Source organism: Borostomias antarcticus, assembly GCF_949987555.1.
Source record: "Borostomias antarcticus genome assembly, chromosome: 24".
Taxonomy (NCBI): Eukaryota; Metazoa; Chordata; class Actinopteri; order Stomiiformes; family Stomiidae; genus Borostomias; species Borostomias antarcticus.
Window position 1 is genome coordinate 6659438 of NC_140257.1, and position 15000 is coordinate 6674437.

Genomic DNA, 15000 nt, shown 5'->3' on the forward strand with positions numbered 1-15000 from the left:
CAGAGGCCCCCACGACCCATTATCTCCCCCCACCACCCCTCTGCCTGGACAGTTCACTTTTACCTTTGCTTTAGACTTAAATTCTCAATGGGATTCATTTGCAACCCATCTTTTGGAGATTAGCTTTTGTGTTAAACCTTACAAAATGGTTTGTTGATCCCACATGTATTGACTGGTATTAAGATAATGGATTCGAGTTATGTGAAACGCCTTCATTATGTTGCATCATTATTTGATCTGGAATGTAGAAATTATTAAACTAGCCGAACCACATTTCCCAAAATGCTCTTCTCACAGGAAGTGCGTCGATACGACCTTCAAGTTCACGTTGGAAGAAGAAGACAGCATGGCGAATAAAGACCCCGGTGTGAGTTGAATTTGTTCTAAATTTACCTCTCATTCACGAATAATTAGCTTAGATGAAATGGTAACAAGCTACATCGCTTTTTTCTATTTGGCGAAACTTGTCCAGCCAGAAGGACCATAGTGTTAACTAGCAAACTAACGGTAGGTCTAACGTTAGCTAACAAGCCATGAAAACGAATGAACCTCGTAGACAAACAACATTGGATAACGTTACGTCTGATAACGTTACGTCTGATAACCAAACGAGTTAGTTAGTAGTAACCATAATGAAGAGAAGTAGCCAGACAAGTGAAGCATTTTCCAACTGAGCCATCTAGTTTGCAGGTGTAGCAAGTGTTGTTGTCTGCTGTCACTCACCCACTTTCTTAACGTTAAGTTAACGTATCTCATTCTCAATCATCTTCTTGGCCAGAAACATCAGCTAGCACGTACCTATCATCACTAGCACCTACCTATCATCACTAGCACCTCCCTATCATCACTAGCACCTACCTATCATCACTAGCACCTACCTATCATCACCAGCACCTACCTATCACCACTAGCACCTACCTATCACCACTAGCACCTACCTATCATCACTAGCACCTACCTATCATCACTAGCACCTACCTATCACCACTAGCACCTACCTATCACCACTAGCACCTACCTATCACCACTAGCACCTACCTATCATCACTAGCACCTACCTATCATCACTAGCACCTACCTATCACCACTAGCACCTACCTATCATCACTAGCACCTACCTATCATCACTAGCACCTACCTATCATCACTAGCACCTACCTATCATCACTAGCACCTACCTATCATCACTAGCACCTACCTATCATCACTAGCACCTACCTATCATCACCAGCACCTACCTATCATCACTAGCACCTACCTATCATCACTAGCACCTACCTATCATCACTAGCACCTACCTATCATCACTAGCACCTACCTATCATCACTAGCACCTACCTATCACCACTAGCACCTACCTATCATCACTAGCACCTACCTATCATCACTAGCACCTACCTATCATCACTAGCACCTACCTATCATCACTAGCACCTACCTATCATCACTAGCACCTACCTATCATCACTAGCACCTACCTATCATCACTAGCACCTCCCTATCATCACTAGCACCTACCTATCATCACTAGCACCTACCTATCATCACTAGCACCTACCTATCATCACTAGCACCTACCTATCATCACTAGCACCTACCTATCATCACTAGCACCTACCTATCATCATCACTAGCACCTACCTATCATCACTAGCACCTACCTATCATCACTAGCACCTACCTATCATCACCAGCACCTACCTATCATCACTAGCACCTACCTATCATCACTAGCACCTACCTATCATCACTAGCACCTACCTATCATCACTAGCACCTACCTATCACCACTAGCACCTACCTATCATCACTAGCACCTACCTATCATCACCAGCACCTACCTATCATCACTAGCACCTACCTATCATCACTAGCACCTTCATATCATCACTAGCACCTACCTATCATCACTAGCACCTTCCTATCATCACCAGCAGCATTGCATGGCCTATCATAGCACGATGCGTAGCTACTAGTAAGATGGGTCACTCAGTCGCGTCAGTGTGACATTTAACACACACGGCATTCGCGAGGTATCCTGTTGATTTTGTCATTTCATGTACTAAAAAGTATCGACTTGATGTCTTTTTTGCTCTACAGGGTTTCTTGCAGCAGTTGAGGCAGATGGCAGGCAGGATGTCCTCCGGCCCGAGGGGAGCAGGGCTGGGGGTCAAACTGCTCATGGGAGCTGGAGCCCTGGCCTATGGCCTCAATGAATCAACATACACAGGTAGCTTAAAGGAGTAGTAAAGCCCCGTTTAGCCCTGTTTAAAGGTTACTTATGATCATATACAATGGTTGACAAAGTTGACAAAACTAGCACTTTTGAGAAAGTCTGATAATTGCTCTACCACCGTTTAGGTCATACAATGGATGTGGGTGGGCACTGTGAAAAATCTTTCAACAACATGTTAAACTCTCAATTTCAAAGACAAATCTGCATTTCTACCTCAGTCTTGGAAAAAGAATAATCGCCAAAAGAATAATACTGCGTGCGTAATCTCAGGAGAAGTCAAGTGCAAAACATGGTGTTTGGTGGAAGCACACTGGGCTGAAGTGGACCAGACAGGCTCACTCTGCCAGACAGGGAACTCAGAAAGAGCCGCTGCTTATAATTAGAAACTGACAACATACGGGGAATCTACATCGTTACTTTCTCACCTGAGAAAATATTAAAACATATTAAAGTGACATATTTACAGTCATAGAGCCAAGATTAAACGTCGGTTTCATTGTAATGCTAATGTAATGTAAGAAAACAATCGCATTCATTTGTGATTTGTGAAAACTGATGAGGCTCTAGCCGTGCATCTGTCGAGAAATAATGCACACCCCTTCAGCCAATCAGAATCAAGTATTTCACTCAGGCCACGGTATAAGCTATGTTAAAAGGCTATTTATGATCGTATACAACGGCTGATCAAAGTTTCGTCAAACGGTGCACTTTCAAGATGCAGCCTGTCACCGCTAACACACTTTCGAAAGAGAGAGCCGTGAACAACAAGGCTCTAGCCAAATGAGAAACTGACCGAGAGCCTGTGTGTTTCATTGTGTGTTCAGAGAGAGAGAGAATAAAGCAGCGTTCGCCAAACAGCCTCCGAGTCCTGGCGGTTTATCACCCACCAACAACACAACGCAGAACTATAGTGCACCGGCTACACTTCCTATTCGGGTTTTGTATCATTTAGCATAGAACTATTTTCTCTCGCAGTAGATACGTTTGTAAACTTCCGCTTGAACTTGAGTTTGGAAGCTACCATAGAGGATGAAGAGCCGCTTCTGGGTCACAGGTCTACTGTACACAACAACAACAACAAGTCAAGAAGCCTAGGACTGCTTTGCAGCTGGTATTTCACTGACGGTGTTAGGTAGAAGTGTTTGTTGATCAAAACCAATATGGGACGCGGATTAATCTAAACATCTCTGGCTTTGTTGTCAATACAAATCAATGGATATAATATGATCAATAAAACCCAATCAGAAGCATACTTTGTGGCGATTTTTTTTGCCAGAACATCAACAGACACCAGTGACCACTCTGTGAGTTTCCTGTCTTTGAAAACGAGAGTTTATGGTGTTTTAGAGGGATCTGCCCTCATGGATCCATCGAGTGTGTTAGAGACGATGGGCTATATCTCCAGAGTGCACCGTTTGACAAAACTTTGATATCGGCCTTTGTGTATATGATCGTAAAAAACCTTAGAACATGGTTTATAATGCTGAATGCCAGACCTGTCCTTTAAGTTGGCTCTTTCTAAACCACACAGGAGTCGTTCCAGTGCTGCTGTGACTCTTCTGATAGCAGAATAAACCACTGGTATTTCCATGGCAGCGCTGTTTGATAGTAGTCGGCCTCTGTCTTTGTCACTGTGGCATTGAGTCATTTATTTTCTGCCAATCATTTGTCAGGCCACTTCCAATACATTCACATTGCTTTATCATCATGTGCTGTAGAGCAAAGACTACAGATGTCCCATATAAAAGCACATATAGAAACATAAAACATGCAGACTTTTTCAAAGTCATTTATTCTTGTCACGCACAGAACACGACCTGCAATGGCCGACACAGAACACACATACGCAGAGGCGGTTGCCTAAGAAATTTGTCCTCTGCATTTCTCCCATCCAAGCTGTCCTCCCCCAGGGCTGTCCTCCCTCAGGGCTGTCCTCCCCCCCAGGGCTGTCCTCCCCCAGGGCTGTCCTCCCCCAGGGCTGTCCTCCCCCAGGGCTGTCCTCCCCCCCAGGACTGTCCTCCCCCCCAGGGCTGTCCTCCCCCAGGGCTGTCCTCCCCCAGGGCTGTCCTCCCCCAGGGCTGTCCTCCCCCAGGGCTGTCCTCCCCCAGGGCTGTCCTCCCTCAGGGCTGTCCTCCCCCAGGGCTGTCCTCCCCCAGGGCTGTCCTCCCCCAGGGCTGTCCTCCCCCAGGGCTGTCCTCCCCCAGGGCTGTCCTCCCTCAGGGCTGTCCTCCCCCAGGGCTGTCCTCCCCCAGGGCTGTCCTCCCTTAGGGCTGTCCTGTCCCAGAGCTGTCCTCCCCCAGGGCTGTCCTCCCTCAGGGCTGTCCTCCCCCCCAGGGCTGTCCTCCCCCAGGGCTGTCCTCCCCCAGAGCTGTCCTCCCCCAGGGCTGTCCTCCCCCAGGGCTGTCCTCCCTTAGGGCTGTCCTGTCCCAGAGCTGTCCTCCCCCAGGGCTGTCCTCCCCCAGGGCTGTCCTCCCTCAGGGCTGTCCTCCCCCCCAGGGCTGTCCTCCCCCAGGGCTGTCCTCCCCCAGAGCTGTCCTCCCCCAGGACTGTCCCAGAGCTGTCCTCTCCCAGGGACAGCCAGGAGCAGTGGGCAGCCTGGTCAGTGGCACCCGGGGCCCAAGTGCTCAGTCCAGCTGAAGAGCATCTGTTCTTCTGAAGAGCATCTGTTCTTCTGCATGTTGTTCATATCGGGGTTCTATGTTTAGGGAACCCGAGTGAGCACAGGGAGAAGTTTCAAACTCCACACAGAAAGGGCGGGGAGATAGACAGCCCATGCGGGAATCGAACCCAGGACCTTCTTGCTGCGCGGCGGCGGTGCAACGCACTGTGCCACCCATATGTCTTCATGCGTTGTATGTAATATGTAATGGGTCACTAAGCCTGTCCTCGTCTGTCCCCAGTGGAAGGTGGGCAGAGGGCCATCATCTTCAACAGGATTGGTGGGATGCAGATGGACACAGTACTGGCGGAAGGGCTCCACTTTAGGTACGTCTCCCCTCAGATGTCCTCTTCTACCATTAACCTCCCAGGACAGCAACAGCTCCGTCAAACATTGATTTAAATGGGACATTTCATGCATGCAGCGTAGCTGCAGCACATTGTGCTTTAGGAAGAAATGGATTGTGCCTTAGCTATTTATACCTGGTAAGCTGTATGAGCAGGGCTTATAATGGGTGCGGGGTAATTAGGAAGTAACTCTTCATTGTTGTTGACAGGATACCATGGTTCCAGTATCCCATCATATATGACATCAGAGCAAGGCCCAGGAAGATATCCTCCCTAACTGGAAGCAAAGGTATACCTGAGCTTTACTGTGCGTCTCCTGTAGGAGCAAGCTTGTGTTTTGTTTTTATGGGTAATGTCTGTCTTTTCGAGGAGTGTTTTGCATACATTGGTATTTTGGGGTCTGTTGATGCACCAAATCATGGTGGTCTTATAGTATAGTAGTATAGAGTATAGTAGTATACAGTGTAGAGACTGTTTTCTTGATTGCCACTTTAAGAGACTGACAGCGAGCTGTGTGAACAGGAATGCAGGAAGGACTGCATGTATCCTTCTCCTTGGTCATGTTATTGTGACCTCGGTGGTGACTGGGTCTCTCTGAAAAGATGGTCATCACATCCAAGCTGCAGAAAAGACTACAGTTACCAGCCGCTGTTACAACTTTCATTATAAAAGTGGAACAAAACCCAGACGCAGCCTCCTTGGTGATGCCAACATGGCCGCCTATGTGCCAGAAAGCTCAGCTTGCAGGAGTCGGCACATGGATGTATTAATAGAACCGAAATAAATGAAATTAATAGAGTCGGCACGACGAACACTTTCTTCTCACTCACACACTGTAACGGTTTTGACTTTTGACCTAGGTTCCGGGTGCCAGTCAGGGCTAGGCCTGACAATTTTCGTTAGCGTGGGTTTTTGTTAGTCACTCTTTTTTTTGTCTCAGTCAAACCTTTATAAACCCTTTTTGTCCGTACCAATATGAATGGAATTTTTGTAATAGTATAGCACTTTACACAGCAGAATAAACACAGCATCAAACCATTACACAAGAGACAAGCGTTGCAATTCAGATAAGGTAAATTGTGTATTTCAAAGCATTTCAAAATTAAACGAAAAGACACACACACTTGTTGTCCTTGCTTCCCCCCAGACCTGCAGATGGTCAACATCGCCCTGCGCGTGCTGTCCAGGCCCGTGGCCTCCAACCTGCCCGCCATGTACCAGCAGCTGGGCAAGGACTACGACGAGAGGGTCCTGCCCTCCATCGTCAACGAGGTGCTGAAGAGCGTGGTGGCCAAGTTCAACGCCTCACAGCTCATCACACAGAGGGCCCAGGTACACTCATCCTACCCCGTGTGTGTGTGCGTGTGTGTGTGCGCGTGTGCGTGCGTGCGCTCGTGCACCATTACTTCCTAATGATACTCGATATGCTGAATGAGGAATGTTTTGCATATTAGGCAACTGTTACCATGCTTAGTTAATATCTTATGCCAGTTCATAATTGTTCGCCCCTTCAAAATGGGATTTAATTCAGAACTAGACTCAACTCTGGCTGTTTTGGATTACTTAAGTAAAAAAATAAGTCTTCCTTCAGAGGCACAAGGGTGTTTGATACATCATGCTTTCCAGCTCCGTTTGTTGTTGTTGACGCCGTACCGAGGTGCGTGTAAACAGTCACTGAGCGCTATCTGTCCCGGTGCAGGTGTCTCTGCTAATCAGACGGGAGCTCTTCGAGAGGGCCAAGGACTTCAACATCATCCTGGACGACGTGGCCATCACGGAGCTGAGCTTCAGCAGGGAGTACACCGCCGCCGTGGAGGCCAAGCAAGTCGGTGAGGAGACCCCAGGCTTGTCACACAACGCCTGATCTACACCACCAGGGGGCGACGCTGGGCTCTGGTTTGTGTCAGACACATCCGGAGCAGAAAACGGATGGGTTGTTAATTCAAGGCATCGCCTCGCTCTTTACTAACATTATTAAACAATCATCGCTATAATCATTGTCTTCCCGGCCCTCTGAGCGCGGTTGCTGTTAATTCAAGTCATCGCCGAGGTCTTTACCCACGTCATGAGACGTCGCTGTAATCGGTGTGTTCCCACCCCAGCCCAGCAGGAGGCGCAGCGGGCCCAGTTCTACGTGGAGAAGGCCAAGCAGGACCAGCGGCAGAAGATCATCCAGGCTGAGGGAGAGGCTGAGGCGGCCAAGATGGTGAGCTCCACCCCCCCCCCCCCCCTCCCCCGCACACCCACCCACCCCCATCCTCTCTGCTCCACCCCCCCCACCCCCACCCCATCCTCTCTGCTCCATCACACCCCCCCACCCCCATCCTCTCTGCTCCACCCCCCCACCCCCATCCCATCCTCTCTGCTCCACCACCCCCCCCACCCCCATCCTCTCTGCTCCACCCACCCCCCCTCCCCCCCATCCCATCCTCTCTGCTCCACCACCCCCCTCCCCCCCATCCCATCCTCTCTGCTCCATCCACCCCCCCTCCCCCCCATCCCATCCTCTCTGCTCCATCACCCCCATAGCAAGACGTTGGGGTTGGGGGGGGGGGCTCCCCAGACGTTGATGTTCAGGTTGTATGATTGACTGTTGCATGAGTAGAGCAATCACTCATTTCATTTCATTTTCATTTCAAACCTTTATTTATGCTCGAGAGGCACTGAGGTTGCCCTCATTTACAGTGAAGACGAGCAAACAAAACATAAACAACAACAGCAACAACAAAAGGACAGACACACAGGAAGGTATATAAAAACTAACTAAATGGATAAACTCAATATAAAAATAGTTTAAAAAAAAAGTTAAAATATACTAAAACAATTACAGACATATGTACGTGCAATGGTGCATAATCATGGACTTGAACTTTAAAAATGATGGCATTGAGTCCAGTTTTAAAAAGCGTTGGAGGGCATTCCAGGAGTGAAGGGCATTAAAAGAAAAAGCAGATTTTCCAATGTCAGTGTAAACCCGGGGAACCTGGAGTAAAAGCAGTTCACTTGATCGTGTTCAATAGGTCCCATAGTTCCATGATAAAATCTGTGAGAGGTAAAAAGGGTGTTTTCCAGTGAGGGTTTTAAAAATAAATAAATACCAGTGATAGTTTCGTCTCTCAGTGAGAGAAGGCCATCCTACCATGTCATAAAGTGCACAGTGATGAATGTCATATTTAGCTCCTGTAATAAATCTAATAGCAGAGTAGTAGACTGAATCCAGAGGCTTTAAGGTTGAGGCTGCGGCATTCCTATACACAACATCACCATCATCTAAGACTGATAGGAACACGGCCTCCAGAACCCTTTTCCTACAGCTTAAGAGGAAGCTGGACCTTTTTCTGTACAAGAAACCAATTTTCTGGTGCAGCTTGGAGGCAAGGTTATCAATATGGAATTTAAAAGTAAGTTTCTCATCGAGCCACACACCCAGGTACTTGTATTCAGTGACTCTCTATCCTAGAACTGCCAGCGGTTGAGATTTGCATGTCTTCATAATTAATATTTCTAGCACGCGAAAAAATCATCAATTTGGTTTTACTAGCATTAAGAACTAATTTAAGATTAAAAAGAGCCTCCTGGATTAAATTAAAAGAAAGCTGTAGCTTTGCAATGGCGTGCTGGACAGAAACAGCTACACAATATACAACAGTATCATCAGCATACAAGTGGGCGTGGCAGTCACACAGTGTAGAGATAATATCATTTATATAAATGGTAAAAAGTACTGGTCCCAAGACTGAACCTTGCAGCACACCTTTAGTTACTGTCAGGAAATCAGTTTTAACTGAGCCTGACTTCACACATTGACGTCTATCAGACAAGTATTCCTGAAACCAAACACAAGCAGCACCATTCAAACCAATATCAGCTAATCTCTTTAACAGCAAATCCTGATCAACAGTGTCAAAGGCTTTTGATAGATTGATAAAAAAAAAAGTACAGCACAGTGTTTTCTGTTGTCAACAGCAGATGTGATGTCATTTGTCACAAGAGTAATGGCTGACGTTGTGCTATGGTTTGCTCTGAAACCTGACGGGTGTGGACTTAATATTGAGTGGGTTGAGAGAAAGAATTAGAGTTGAATATTCACCAGTGATTCCAGGACTTTCGCTAGGCAGGGTAGTTTTGAGATTGGCCTGTAATTATTTAAATCCGCTCTAGCGCCACCTTTGTGCAGCGGGATCACATGGGCAGATTTACAAACAACTGGGATTTTGCCAGAAGAAATGGAGCAGTTAAAAATGGGCTTCAGAGGCTCAGTAATGAGTGGAGCAGCCAACTTTAGAAAAAATGGGTCCAGATTATCCTCCCCAGTGGAACTCTTGGGATCAATTGATGATAAAGCATCATAAACACTGTTAGATGTAAAGACAAGGCATCATAAACACTGTTAGATGTAAAGACAAGGCATCATAAACACTTAGATGTAAAGACAAGGCATCATAAACACTTAGATGTAAAGACAAGGCATCATAAACACTGTTAGATGTAAAGACAAGGCATCATAAACACTGTTAGATGTAAAGACAAGGCATCATAAATACTGTTAGATGTAAAGACAAGGCATAATAAACACTTAGATGTAAAGACAAGGCATCATAAATACTGTTCGATGTAAAGACAAGGCATCATGAACACTGTTAGATGTAAAGACAAGGCATCATAAACACTGTTAGATGTAAAGACAAGGCATCATAAACACTAAGATGTAAAGACAAGGCATCATAAACACTGTTGGATGTAAAGACAAGGCATCATAACACTGTTAGATGTAAAGACAAGGCATCATAAACACTGTTGGATGTAAAGACAAGGCATCATAACACTGTTAGATGTAAAGACAAGGCATCATAAACACTGCTAGATGTAAAGGGGCTGAGGGAGAACAGGGGGGCGGTGTTGACAGAGCTGATAGCAGTAGAGTATGAGAGAGACTCAATTATGTCTGTTCTAGTTTATTTCTTAATTTCTCAGTTTAAACTAGGGCCTCAGCAAAGGTGTGATTACATTCTTGGAGCACTCTGTCAACTTGCACAATTCACTCCCAAAACCATATTCATGGCCTTGTCTGGAATCTACATCTTTCCTTTTGCATAAATTAGAGCCCTCAGTTTCTTAAAAGGCATTTGTCTGACAAGACAAAGTGGAAAGTAAAATTGTCAGGCAGTCTTTTGGACGGTGTGCTCAAACAAGACTTGTAGTCTCAATCAAGAATTTATCCGCAAGAGTCGGATTCGGTAAAAGAGGATATGTTTGGCAAAAGTTAAGTTCTCACCCACCTGAAGCACTTAGGTGGATGATATATGCTGTGAGGGGATCTCTAGTCAAACACCAGACTGGTTGAACCTGCTGTATTCATGGCCTCCAGGCTATAAAGACACTCCTCAAATATCCCACTGCAACTATGTATCCTGTGTGGTTTGTCTGTGCAGCTGGGAGAGGCAGTGACAAAGAACCCTGGTTACCTGAAACTGCGCAAGATCCGGGCGGCCCAGACCATCGCAAAGACCGTACGTTGGCATCCAATTGAATCAGAGTGAAAGATGATCGGAGAGCTGTTAGACGTTTTAGTGCTGGTTCGCTTTATACCACTAGATGGCGCACATGTATGCAGAATCAGTCTGCATCTGTTACTCAATGAAAGGACCATGAATGTTAATGAATGTTAATGTTTTATTATCCTCATTTTCTTTTGATTGTATGAAAATTAAGAAAAAAAGAGAGCAGACTCATTTTTAAAAGGTAAACATGAGTTGATTAAGAAGTGTGCAGCTTATACTTTCATATTTAAAAGCATTGAAATTACATGATATTGGCGTACAGGTAAATCACAAATGACACCTGTGTATTCCATGTCAGAGTTTGTACAAACATGGCCTTCCGAGGGATGATTCTTTTGAAATGGTCATGTTTGAGTGTTTGTGTCCTGTGCTTGATCTCTAGGTGGCGTCATCGCAGAATAAGATTTACCTAAGCGCAGACAACCTGGTGTTGAACCTCCAGGATAGCATAAGCTTCAACAAGTAAGTATGAATCTCACCTTGGAAACAATCTGTTTTTTTATAACTGAGAGTGTATATAAAAGAGACTCCAGACCATTATTTTATTTCACCGCAGGTAATGAAAATCATGAAGTGATGGAGGAAAAACTAATTTCCCTTAATCCTCTGGCCCATAATGGATGCACTCAATCAGTATTAGGAGAAAATACAATCACTTGCTTTGATGTAATACTGAACCCAGAGATGCAAAACTGAACTCGATTAATTGAATCCCCCCCTGCTGTGGGGCGGCTAAACTTCCCCTCAAACACTTCATTTCTTCCTGTTTCAGTTTGACGCTGCCGAAGTGAGGAGGAGGTTCCTCTGAAGAAAGTCTGCATTCCGTCTGTCAAGTTTGAGCTGTGTCTACAGGTCACCATGTCTACAGGTCAACAGGTCACCATGTCTACAGGTTTACAGGTCACCATGTCTACAGGTCACGTTCCATCCTCCTCAATGGTTCCCAGGAGAGCCCTGGGTTCCTGGGTTCCAGAACAGTCACTAACCCACCGTCCAGCGAATAACGGCCTGATTCATGTATTTAACGGACGCGTGGGATCCTGTAACAAAACATCGTCCCGTTTACCTCACATTAGAGTTTACACGATTTTTACATGATCAACAGAAATGTTTGACAGGAAAACCTGAGTAAAGCAAGGTCTATACAGACCAGCATGATGGACCACTTAATAACCGAGGTATATTGTTTCTGTGTCCTTATCACAGTGCCTCACTCAGGCTGAGTTTAAACAAAGCTTCATAAGGACACTAAATCCACACACAGAGGAAGGGACCCCGTGTTTTCTTCTCGCTGTTGTCATCATCACCCGCCTGCCTGTGAATCAGTAAACTAAGTTGCGATGACATGTTCTCAGAGAACAGACCATCTGGGTCCACTTGTATTTCTTTGCTATAAGCAGAGGAGCTTGATACATACAATAACCTACTTTTGCGTTTTGTAACACCTGACATAAGCGTTTTGTTGTTTCCGCTTCTTCGTCCCAGATTTAACTTGTTCCATAACAAAGAACGTTCCTTACATAGCACCCGCCAGTTCACGTCCAGTCCAACTAAGGCCTTTGAATTGCACAGTATTTATGTCGTGTAACAAGGTGCTATGGCTGCTTTACACAGTATCTAAACATGCCTAATGAAAATGTTTTTCAAATATTTCTTTTCATCTTCTTTTTTTCCTCTTTTTCACAGTTGTGTTTTTCAAATCACTTGTATGTGTCTGCTTGGCTTTGGTCCTGGTTAAGATGTTCCCTGTTAATCCTGACACTGGCTCAGGTACTTGAACGAGGTTTGAGTGAAAATAAATATCACTTGCATTTGGAGCACATCAGTGTGTGAGTCATCACTGCAGTGTCGTACTAAACCACACTGCGTCTAAACCATATGTCTTGGTGGCCCCATGACAATTTGTGTCTGGTCAGCATTTTCTGGGGCTGTTCGCTGGCAATCTTCTACCCCACTGCCTCTACAGAAGGTTAGCTCCAGTTTAGAGTAAACATGTTACAGCCCTAAACCATAGCATGTATTCAGGACCCCTTTTGGATGTCTCTATTACTTGAGTTGAAAGCATAATAGTCTGATGAAGTAGGGGAAAGGTCATGATTTGAGGTCAACATTTATGCCGAGATGTGGATGTGTGTGAATCCAGGTGTAATCCAGGTGTGATGCTGGACTAAGCTTGTATACTGCAGCACTAGTGTGACATGAAAGGCCAGTCAGGAAGGAAGGGGAGGATCTCCCAGCGCTCCTGTTTGTGCGTCACCAAGCGCTGTGGCTTTATGCTCACGTTTCCCCACAGAGAGAGAGAGAGAGAGAGAGAGAGAGAGAGAGTGTTCTTCACCGAGGGAGAGAGAGAGAGAGAGAGAGAGAGAGAGTGCTCTTCACTGAGGGAGAGAGAGAGAGAGTGCTCTTCACTGAGAGAGAGAGAGAGAGAGAGAGAGTGCTCCCCACTGAGGGAGAGAGAGAGAGAGTGCTCCCCACAGAGAGAGAGAGAGAGTGCTCTTCACCGAGGGTAAATATGGAGGCGGGTCAGGGGAGCTCCAGCTCCACTTGGTCTCAGCAGGGTCCAATTGCAAAGCGCTCTTTCTCTTCTGACATTATGGGGAAGCTGGTCTGTGTGAATATTCATGAGGTGAAGGGGGTTGGGAGAGGAATGGAGCTCTGGATTGGCTCCTGCTCTCCTCCCCTTCCCCGTGCCTCAGCCAACCAGAGGTGACTGCATCGTTTGAACGACGCCAGGCCTGGAGAGGTGAGGGAAAAAGGGGGGGGGGGGATTTATTCTGCTAAAATAAATAGAAAACCCCTCATGACTGGAGCCGTGCCGTGACTTCTGACAGCCTGGCCTTGCAAACATCAACCTGTGTTCAAATTGCTGCATATGTCAACACTTCCCCGAAGCTGATTATATCAAATAACGTTACCAGCAAGCTTTTTCACTTGACCTTATTGTGGTTTTAATTGATAAGCAACTTTTAATCGCTTGGCGGTTTCTAGTTAATCTACACTGCATGAATGCAAATGTGCTATAAAGAAAGGGTAAGTAAAGGTTAGTGTTGCAAACGCAGCAGAGATCTGTCTCTCACACACACACACACACACACACACGCGACTCCCCTTCCAACCTCTCTTCCCGCAGCACATAAACCAGGACGGATTACCGTTCATCCAGTCCATCTCCATGGAAACACTGACCTCACAGTGTGACCAGCAATCTGGGCTGGTCGCCATGGCGATCTTCCGCCGGCGTTACCCAGAGAGCTGGATCTCCTGGTTGCCATGGCGCAGTGCAGTCCCAGGTCTTGTGTGTTTTGTGCAGTCCCAGGTCTTGTGTGTTTTGTGCAGTCCCAGGTCTTGTGTGTGTTTGTCCTGTGGGAGGAGACGGAGAGCTCAGGTTCACATGTCTCCTCCAGACCCCCGAAACCCACGGGTCCCTTCGGTCACGTCTTCCCTGACTTGGTTGTGGAGCCTGCGATCTGCCTGTAGGCTGCGTTATCAACTGGTGACAAGAGAGTCTGTCTCGGTGCTAATCGACACCATGAGGCCCCCAGTTGGTGACAGTTTAACCGGTGTCATATTCTGTCAACAGACTGGATGCTGAGGTGGCTTCTTGACTTTGGACTGGTCTGCTCCGATACTGCACACCCTTAGGCGACCGATGTGAGCGTTTCTCCTCCCTTCAAGCTCCACTGGTTGACAAGCCTTTTCAACAGATATGTGATGTTGTTAGTGGCATAGTGTGAACACTTAACTTTTCAGGGGTGTTACAAATAGCTATGTATGCTGTTTGGCTTAAAAGCAGTTGTCCCCACGATGGTCCACACAGAACTCCCACGAAATCTCCTGCTTCCTCCTTCCTGAGGGAGCTGTCCTCACAAATCTGACTAATTTCTAGCTTCATTCATAGGGGAAGTAGCCTACCTACACAGTAACCGGTGATATGGAAAGGGGTTCTGCACATTGATGAATATGCGCCACTCGTCATTGGAGCAGAGGATCCTTAATTTGCTGAGCGGATTCAGCTAATTAACCTGCTTGGGGTTTAATGGCTACCCTCGTTAGAGAGACCAGAGGGACGCGGAGAGAGCGGACTCGCTCAGACTGATGTTCCGTCACGGTCGCTTGGTCTCGTTTTCGTTAATAAGAGGCTTATTACCTCCCCGCAAAATATGTGATTACTTGGGCTGTTGGGGGGGGGGAACAGCT

General features: G+C 46.4%; 1 protein-coding gene across 1 annotated transcript; it reads left to right on the plus strand.

The window, feature by feature from the left end:
* Window positions 1-313: 313 nt before the first annotated feature.
* Window positions 314-12614, plus strand: phb2a (prohibitin 2a). The gene is made up of 10 exons (XM_084458376.1): window positions 314-367; window positions 2101-2230; window positions 5137-5221; window positions 5452-5531; window positions 6390-6574; window positions 6942-7071; window positions 7345-7448; window positions 10675-10752; window positions 11186-11265; window positions 11576-12614. Exons 1-10 carry the CDS (start codon window positions 347-349, stop codon window positions 11592-11594), a joined length of 912 nt encoding a protein of 303 aa, XP_084314502.1. The 5' UTR covers window positions 314-346; the 3' UTR covers window positions 11595-12614.
* The last annotated feature ends 2386 nt before the right edge of the window (window positions 12615-15000 follow it).